At 50.8% G+C, this 9,788-nt stretch overlaps 1 protein-coding gene across 1 annotated transcript; it reads right to left on the minus strand.

Moving 5' to 3' along the window:
- Positions 1–5,000: 5,000 nt before the first annotated feature.
- Positions 5,001–9,494, minus strand: LOC147090015 (putative G protein-coupled receptor 139). Its single transcript, XM_085977110.1, has 2 exons — positions 9,352–9,494; positions 5,001–7,070 (listed from the first exon to the last, which is right to left on the minus strand). Exons 1-2 carry the CDS (start codon positions 9,446–9,448, stop codon positions 6,175–6,177), a joined length of 993 nt encoding a protein of 330 aa, XP_085833236.1. The 5' UTR covers positions 9,449–9,494; the 3' UTR covers positions 5,001–6,174.
- Between the last annotated feature and the right edge of the window lie 294 nt (positions 9,495–9,788).

The following is a 9,788-nucleotide window of genomic DNA, read 5'->3' on the forward strand; positions in this document are numbered from 1 at the left end:
TAAGAGCAAGGAGGTTATGATGGAGCTGTATAAAACACTGGTTAGGCCACAGCTGGAATACTGTGTGCAGTTCTGGTCGCCACACTACAGGAAGGATGTGATAGCTTTGGAGAGGGTGCAGAGGAGATTCACCAGGATGCTACCAGGGCTGGGGCGCTTCAGCTATGAAGAGAGACTGGGCAGATTGGGTTTGTTTTCCTTGGCGCAGAGGAGGCTGAGGGGGGACATGATTGAGGTGTACAAAATTATGAGGGGCATAGATAGGATGGATACTAAGGAGCTTTTTCCCTTAGTAGAAGGCTCAATAACTAGGGGGCATAGATTCAAGGTAAAGGGCGGGAGGTTTAGAGGGGATTTGAGAAAGAACTTTTTCACCCAGAGGGTGGTTGGAGCCTGGAACTCACTGCCTGAAAGGGCTGTGGAGGCTGGAACCCTCACAACATTCAAGAAGCATTTGGATGAGCACTTGAAATGCCATAGCATACAAGGCTACGGACCAAATGCTGGAATATGGGATTAGATTAGACAGGGCGTGATGGCCGGCGCGGACACGATGGGCCGAAGGGCCTCTATCCATGCTGTATAACTCTATGACTCTATGGGCTAGATTTTCAGTCGCTTGCGCCAGCAGTTAGCGCCTTAAGAGAAGTGATTTTCGGGCGCTATGCGTGTAGTGCCCGGGCGCAGCGCAGTTTGCGCCCCGCCCCAAATTAAGTTGCCCGTTAGCGCCGGCGTAAAGTTTAGCGCCCGCCCGGATGCGCGCGCAGAAAATGACGTCACATCCTCATGCAACGCCCTTTGTGCGCCCCGATTCCAAACTTCAGTCGGACCGCCCCATTGTGCGGCTGGCGGCTGGAGCGTTTGGATAAAGGAACGCAACACAACCAGCGCGGGCCCCGGGGGGCACAAATTAAAGGGGACGTACTCTCCAGTATAAAGGCCAGCCTTTTTTCAGAAAACACTCTTGTGCAACGCATTTCTGGAGACACAACAAGGAGGATAGCTAACTGGTTTCAAGCAGCAAGAGCCAGGTATTTTTGGACTCAGGCCAGAGCGCTGCAAGTGGCCTTTTGGAAATTAGAGTGTTTGCCAGGATTTGATGGGGGTTGCATGGGGTGCCAACGCGGAGCTGCAGCTCCATGTCCGTAGGGCTCGCAGACGCATTGTGAGAGGGGCAGCCCTGGCTAGAGGCAGAGGGGGCTACAGGCGTCGGCCACGTAGGCCTTACCCAGTCAGGCTATACCGCCAGCAGCGCTCCTACCTAAACATGAGTGCCGCGCGATGTGTTAAAAGGCTCCGATTCCGAAAGGAGGTGATTGCAGAGATCTGCCACCTGCTTCGCCGAGACCTGCGGCCAAAGCTCAGGTGCAGGACGTCTCTGTCGGTGGAAGTGAAGGTGACGGTGGCATTGAACTCCTATGCCACCGGCTCCTTCCAATACGCTGCTGGGGACATAGCAAACATCTCCCAGTATGGCGCGCATCGCTGCATCCGCCAGGTGACCGAAGCACTGTTCAGAAGGAGAAGCCAATTCATCTCCTTCCCCATGGCCCTGGAGAGCCAGCATCAGCGCGCATTGGGATTATCCAGACTCGGGGAATTCCCCTTGGTGCAGGGCGCCATTGACTGTACGCATGTGGCTTTGCGGGCCCCTCTGGAGCATGGCGAGCAGTATCGCAACAGGAAGGGCTACCATTCTCTGAATGTGCAGCTGGTCTGTGACCACAAGCAGCGCATCATGGCAGTCAATGCCAGCTTCCCAGGCAGCAGCCACGATGCCTTTATCCTGCGGCAGAGTACTGTGCATGACATGTTCCAGGCACAGCCTCCCCCAAGAGGGTGGCTACTCGGGGACAAAGGCTATCCTTTGTGCACCTGGCTCATGACCCCGCTCCGCGTGCCCAGGACCGCTGCTGAAGAGGCCTACAATGAGAGCCATCAAACCACCCGCAACATCATCAAGCTAACTATTGGGGTCCTCAAGCAGCGGTTCTGCTGCCTTGATCGCTCCGGAGGAGCTCTCCAGTATTCGCCGGACCGGGTCTCCCAATTTGTGGTGGTTTGCTGCATGCTACACAACCTGGCTATCCGCAGGACTCAGGCACTGCCAGCTGACGTTGGACCAGCACCTCAGGAGGAGGAGCAGGAGGAGCATGAGGAGGAGGAGGAGGAGGAGCAGGAGTACGTTCCCAGGAGGGAGCGACCAGGGCCAAGGGCCGCACGACACCACCTTATTACACGGTACTTCTAAGCCCCCTGTCAGGGAATGGCCAGGGGCCATGAGGGAAGATGAATGCAGCTGCTCCGCAAGCCCTCAGCCGGCGAAGCCAACAAACACTAAGAAGAACAACCATGGAGACTGCATGAATAAAGATAATTTTTTATTACACAAAAATGAAAAGCCCTTCCCACATGAATCTCCAAAAACAATAAACGGGCCCCACAAAAAGCCCAACAAACGACTCACTCCCACAAACTGGGGAGGAGTCACTCCACCTTTCTTCAAACCGGGCCTCAACGTCGGCCTAACGCAAAAAATAAGCCCTCCAACAACACAACCATGGGCAAAATAAAGATGGCCACCGCCATATAAAAGGAAAGCTGCCCACACCCTCTACTGAGTGGCCCACGAGGGCGAGACCTTGCCCAGCCTTTTGCCCCCCCTGCCCTGCCTGCTGCTCCTTCGCAAGCTCTGCCCAGTGGCTGCTGTGAGGCTGGGGGAGGCGCCTGAGGCTCAGATGCCCTTCCGCCAGATGCCGCTGGGGGGCGGCCTACACGGCGTTTGGGCCTCGAGGGGCCGTCTGCTGAGTGGCGCACCTGAGCCTGGCCACCATCAGCTGCAGCCGCTTGTCCTTGACGCCCCAGTGGGGGAATGGCGGCGACGGATGGCGCAATGTGGGCCAGCTGGCGTCTGGGATGCGCTGGCTGGTGCTGTGGCGCGGTGGCACTCGGCCGGGCCCGCACTGCAGGATCTGCAACAATCAGTCGAGGGGCGGCTTGCTGGGATGGTCCAGCGTGGCGGCTGCCCTGGCGATGCCTGCCTGAGACAGCGCATGTGGCAGCAGTGAGTGCCCCTGTGGTCCTGGTGTGTGCGCGCATCACAGCCGCCAGGGTCTTGACGGCATCAGTCAGCATGCGGCCACTCGCGGCAGTTGCTGCCCCGAACTCGCGCACACTGGTCGCCAGCGACTCGATGGCCTCAGACATGCGCCCCACCACGCTCATGAGCTCCGTGTGGCGCCGGTCTGAATCCTTGGCCATCTTATCCAGCTTCCGCACCTCCTCCGAGGTGAAGGTGTCCGGACTGGAGTCGTGACTCTCCCGCTGGGGAGGAGGGGGCTGAACTAGGGGACCCTTGCCGCGTTGGTGGCGGCGAGTGTGCCAATCAGCAGCACTCCCCTCTGATCCTTCCCCCCTTTGGGGGGAGGGCCGCGGGCCACGCGCATGGCTCCTGGGTGGCTGGACGCCACTGGTCCCAGAAGCTGCATTGCCCTGCGACAGTTCCTCCAGGCACTCGTCCAGTGAGGATGTGTCAAGCATTTCCTCCTCTCCTGCGGGACGTGACTGTTCCCCCGAAGGTCCGGCTTGCTCCTCCTCCTCCTCCTGGTCGGAGGTGCTGTCACTGGCAGCTTCAGGGTCCTGGTCGTCACCAGCTGAAAGCAGGAATGCACAAGAGTAGCTTCAGAGTGAGGAGACGGCGTCAGCGAGGGAGTTAGGACTGGTGGCATTCAGCGCATTGGTGGGACAGTGGCAAAGGAGGTAGCTCGGATGGGCCAGTGCGACGCGAGAGGGCCAAAAGGCGAGGTCCTTACCATTGCCGGGCAGTGGAGGGTCGGATACTCTGCACGCTGTGGGGACAATCACACGGGCTCCCGTGAGCACACACACGCGCTCCTCCAGCCGAGTGAGCTTCTGCAGCTTGGGGCGGCCACCCCTGGCACGCTCCTGGCGATTAAACGCTACTTTAGCCTGCAAGAGAAAGGACGGGCTGTAAGTGCGCAGTGAAGCCCTGATGTAGTGTGCACTGCCTCCCATGGTCGAATAGCGTGGACAGAGTGAAGCCCTGATGTAGTGTGCACTGCCTCCCATGGTGGAATAGCTTGGACAAAGTGTAGAGTGCCGAATGGCCATGTGATGCTCATGACTGTCCCAATGCTGCTGGCTGAGGGCTGGCCAATAGGACTGTCAGCTCCCTTTGCCCATCATGTCAGGTGTACATGCAAGAATGAGGAGGAGACTGGAAAGGCTACTCACCTTCACAATCCTGGTCAGATCGTTGTATTTTTTACGACATTGTTTGTGGGTCCTGGGGGCATCGCCGATGAACGTCACCCTCTGGGCGATCTGCTTCCAGGCTTTGGTGTAGTCGTGGTGGGTTGGATTCCTCCCACTCTCTGGGAACAAGATCTTGCGCCTCACCTCCAGAGCTGTGACCATTATGTCCAGATCACCCTCTGAGAAGCACAGGGCACGCTGACGGGCCTTCTCTGGCGTTGCCATGACTCCCTGGGGCTGAGCAGCAGTGTTGAGGCCTCTTTGCAAGGCTGCAGTGTGCAGGGCGTGGCAGCAGACCAATTCGTCCCTTCCCCCTTTAAGAGCTGGTCAGCGCCACGGGGTCTGCTGTCACTCCAAAAATGACCGCACCCGCGCTACGCCCCACCTGGGCGCTATCCCTCTGGACCGCCGGCTTAGCACCTAAAGATAGGAGTGGAACGCCTCTTTTAGTGCTCCACCAATCTCTTAGGGCGAAGCCACTGAATATCCGGCAACGGGGCGCTACTTTGGGGCGGGCGCTAACTTCGGGCAGGCGCTAAGGTTAGCGCCCCAAAACTGTCTATACTGAAAATCTAGCCCTAAGATTCCATGATATGCTGTCACATTAGTTTAATCGATACACCACAATTCATTTATATCAAGAATATCCCTTATCAAAAACTACAAACAGTGATGAACTGGAGCTGCTGCAGGTGTCTATTCCATTTCAATAAATTACTCAGCCCATTAAGTATCTCGTCGCATGCTTTTACTAGATGTGGACTCCGAGCACCTGGGAATCTGCTGTACCAGAACCCGGGAGTGTGCTCGTACTGGAACCAGGAGTGTGCTGTACCCGGACCCGGGAGTGTGCTGTACCGGGACCCAAGAATGTGCTGTACCAGGACCAGGGATGGTGCTGTACCGGGACCCGGGTGTGTATTATCAGGTGGCGGGAGTGAAGCATTGCCTATCCCTTCTGATCTGGTCCGATCTCTCTGTGTCCTCTTATAGTCTATCCAACGGTTGATCGAGTTCTCACTGGGAAAAGTGACTTATAGTTCGATTCTCAATTTCTTTTATTGAACAACAGATAAAACATCAAAAACTCTGAGTGTGATATATTCAGTTCAACTTAGGCCCTGAAAATACTAAAACAAAGATCACACTTAACTAATACCCAGGTTTGATTGGAATTAATGTACAAATATTAATTCCTTTTCTCTATCTATCGCAGTGACTGTGCAGAGATTAATAACCTTCGCAGGCTGCCTGCTGCCATGTGTTTTTTCTGTTGTCCCTCTTGATTTTCGAAACAGTCTTCCTTCAAAACTAGCAGAGATCAGAGAAAACTTTCAACACTGAGGTACTAAACACCCCCTGAAATATTGGACATTGGGAACAATTTGGCAAGTATGGTTGAATAATCACCAGCGCTCATTCCCAAAGCACCCCCGGAGAGCGAGCTCAGCATTTGATTGTCTGAAGCAGCTCACCGCTCCTGGGCAAGTATCTGCTCAAAGCACCGAACTAAATAACTCGTGTCTAGGTCACACCCTTGGAAAAAGGGCTACACGATCCTGAACTAGGACATTAACTTCCTTTGAAGTTGGAATCAGCTTGTGAAATGTTTTAGAAAATATAAAGGCTTGGCATTTGCAGTCAGTGGCGATGGAACGGTGATCGCCGTTGACTGCGAAGATAGATGGATAGAAAGATCTTGTAATCGCTGTGGAGAAAATTTCAGCTTTCTCAATATTAAATTAATTGTCACGCTGCCTTTAGGGGATCTTCAACTCAGACAGTTTCACCATAATCACCACCACAAAATCCGGGCCAAATAATTAAAGGAGCCCGACAGTGGATTCTACAGAATATCAAACAAAAATACATGATAATCGCAGAAAGTGTTAAGTCTTCTCACCTCATTAATTTGACTATCATTGCAATGGGATATTTCACTGCATTCCTCAACTCCTCTCTGTATTTCCTCTGGGTGATTGCATAAATAAAAGTGTTCGTGCAGCAACTCAGGAGCTGGAGCATGAAGCCGATTTCTGCTACAAATTTGGGTGGAGAGATAGGATATCCCAAGTAATCCAGTCGCCTCATTATAGAACACACCATGAACACTACCCACAGTATTATGAAATTCCCCGATATAACAAACAGTACAATCATGGATTTTCTTCGGCTCTCCATCTCTGGATCACTGGGACTCTCTCCACTGCTCTGACTCCGGAGTCTCCTGCGGGCTCTGCTGGCCATTAAAATGTGTCTGACCGTCAATGCATTGAACAGTAGAATCAAAAGAAATGGAATAAATGGAGTTAAAATGTAGTGCATTAATTCAACGATGGCCCAGGCCAGTGAGCGAGATGCACTGAATGGCACCTCGCAAAACCAGGGATTGTTAGAAAGCCAGTATTTACCTTTATACAGAAAATACCAGAAAATATTCTTCAAACAGCTCAGCACAGTCACTGTTCCCAAAACCACAGCTGCCGTTTTCTCGGTGCAGTATTCAGATTTCAGCTTCTGGCAACAAATGGCCACAAATCGATCGAAGGTGAAAGTTACGGTGAACCAGACAGAACAGTCTGTCACAGCATGAAGCAGGATGGCATGGATATTACATACTCTAATGGTCCACACAAACAGGAACAGTTCCCGATAAACAATAGGAATCTGCCTTAGTATCAGATCGAGGATCACGACCAGTAGATCTGCCGCTGCCATGGCCACCAGGTAGTGAGTGACACATTTGGAGAGACCGCACTTTCCCCGAGACAGGATTGCAATCGTCACCACATTAACTGTGAGCAATTGGAGAAAACGGAAATTATTCACTGAACACCGGGCACATAGAGTACTTTGATTTGTTTCAAGTAATGTTTAAGAAAATTTAAGAAAAGATATGCTTGCTCTCGAGGCAGTTCAGAGAAGGTTCACTCGGTTGATTCCAGAGATGAGGGGGTTGACGTATGAGGAAAGGTTGAGTAGGTTGGGACTCTACTCATTGGAGTTCAGAAGAATGAGAGGCGATCTTATCGAAATATATAAGATTGTGAGGGGGCTTGATCGGGTGGATGCGGTAAGGATGTTTCCAGTGATGGGTGAGACTAGAACTAGGGGGCATAATCTAAGAATAAGGGGCTGTCCTTTCAAAACTGAGATGAGGAGAAACTTCTTCACTCAGAGGGTAGTAAATCTGTGGAATTTGCTACCCCAGAGAGCTGTGGAAGCTGCAACATTAAATAAATTTAAAATGGAGATAGACAGTTTCCTAGCAGATAAGGGAATTAGGGGTTACGGGGAGAGGGCAGGGAAGTGGACATGAGTCTAGATTCAGATCAGCCATGATTCTATTGAATGGCGGAGCAGGCCCGAGGGGCCATATGGCCTACTCCTGCTCCTACTTCTTATGTTCTTATGTTCTATGTAAAGGAGTAGGTCTACAGAGTGGTCTGGACAGAATGGGCTTAAAAACAGTGCTTCTGAACAGCGTGTTAAAGTTGGGAATTTGGAGAGAATGAGCATTCGGAGCCAAGGGGGAACGAGGTGCTGCTTCTAGCCAACAATACTTGTAGTGCTTTGTGTTACAGGTAAACATTTAAGTTATTCTACCTATAACTTGTAATGAGTTAAATACAAACTATAAGCTATGTTAATTAAGCACATAAACATTAATAAGGTAAATAAATAAAACATGGAAAATATGTAAGGCAGTGCCATTGTTGTGACACAACTGCAGCAGGTGTGAGTTTGTGGAGAGCATCGCAATACCGGCCGAACATGTCTGCAGTAAATGTCAGCATCTCGAGGAACTTCAGCTGAGAGTTGTTGAACTTGAGCCCGTGGCGCAGACATTGTGGGGCGTCATGGAGGGGGAGAGTTACTTGGGCTCTTTGATCCATGTGGAAGTCTCACCCCTTGGGTTAGGTAGAGTTACACGTCTGGTTAGTGGCCACGGATTTGAGGATGTGATTGCGACACAGGTGCGGTGCTGGAGCAGCCTGAGCCTTTGCCCTTATCCAACACGTACGAGGCTCTTGTTGCCTCTGTGGATGAGGGCAAAGACTGCAGGGTGGATGATGAAACTGATCACATCGCCATGGTAAAGGAGCACATGCAAGTGGGGGGAGTGAAAAGGTAGGTTTTGTGGTAGGGGACAGTATAATGAGGGCGCTAGGTACTGTTCTCTGGGAAATTGATCCTTCCTATCCGCTCTATCAAGGCCACTCATAATTTTATACAACTCAATCAAGTCTCCCCTCAGCCTCCTGTGTTCCAAAGAAAACAACCGCAGCCTTGGCAATCTTTACTCAGTGCTAAAATTCTCCAGGACTGGCAACCTCCTCATAAATCTCTTCTGCAGCCTGTCTAGTGCAATCACATCGTTCCTGTAATGTGCAGACCTGAACTAAACGTAGTAGTCTAGCTGTGGCCAAACTAATGTTTTATACAGTTCAAGCAGAATCTCCCTGCTCTTATATTCTATGTCTTGTCTAATAAAGGAAAGTATCCCGTATGCCTTCTTAACTAACTTATCGACCTCTTCTACTACCTTCAGGGATCTGTGGACAGGAAGTCCAATGTTCTTCTGTTCCTCTACAATGCTCAGTATCCTGCCATTTATTGAGTATTCCCTTGCCTTGTCAGCCCTCCCCAAATCCAATACCACATACTTGTCTAGATTGCATTTCATTTGCCAATTTCTGCCCACCTGAATGGCCGTTAATTTCTTCCTGCAGTCTACAGCTTTCTTCCTCACTATCAACCACAGGGCCAATTTTTGTATCATCTGGAATCTTCTTAATCATGTTCCCTACATTGAAGTCTACGTCATTGATATACAAACCCACACAAGAGAAAAAGAGCTTAAGAGAGAATGAAAGAAATAACTTGCATCCGTACAGCAACTTTCACTACGTCAGGACACCACAAAGTGCTTTACAGCCAACACAGTATTATTGAAGTTTACTCGCTGTGGCAATGTGTGGAAATTAATAAAATGAAAAGCTGGACACACACACTAAGATGCTACATACTGTTAATCTCCAGTCCCTGTAGTACGAGCTGCAGGTAATAACTTACCTGGGACTCCGACCGCAGCCAGGACGGGGTAGTAAATCTTCTGTATATCACTAATCACCCACAGGATCTTGAGCTTGACTAGAAAACCAAGAGACATTTTACGCCTCTCTGTTAGAATCGATGATTGGATGGTTGGTGGTGATGCTGGGATCAATCCTTCGATTGACACGTTGAGAAGATTCCCCTATTTATAGGAGAGAGAATCCATCTGGTCAGAAATTCGGTTCCCCTGCTGACTGGGCTTAATTACAGCCACTGAACAAATAGATGATGTCAACAATTTACACTCCAAGACTTTTAACAACAACAGCAGAATTTCCAATTAGATAAAGCCCCGAAGACCAGGATAAATGCTGCACCTTCATACACTCAGACAAGTCTCAGAATCCTAACAAGAATTTCCACAGGTGACTTTTCAATAATAAGTGTATAAGGAG

The sequence above is a fragment of the Somniosus microcephalus genome, unplaced genomic scaffold (genome assembly GCF_052327205.1).
Source record: "Somniosus microcephalus isolate GS21.2 unplaced genomic scaffold, FLI_Smic_1.0 unresolved_chr4, whole genome shotgun sequence".
Classification (NCBI taxonomy): Eukaryota; Metazoa; Chordata; class Chondrichthyes; order Squaliformes; family Somniosidae; genus Somniosus; species Somniosus microcephalus.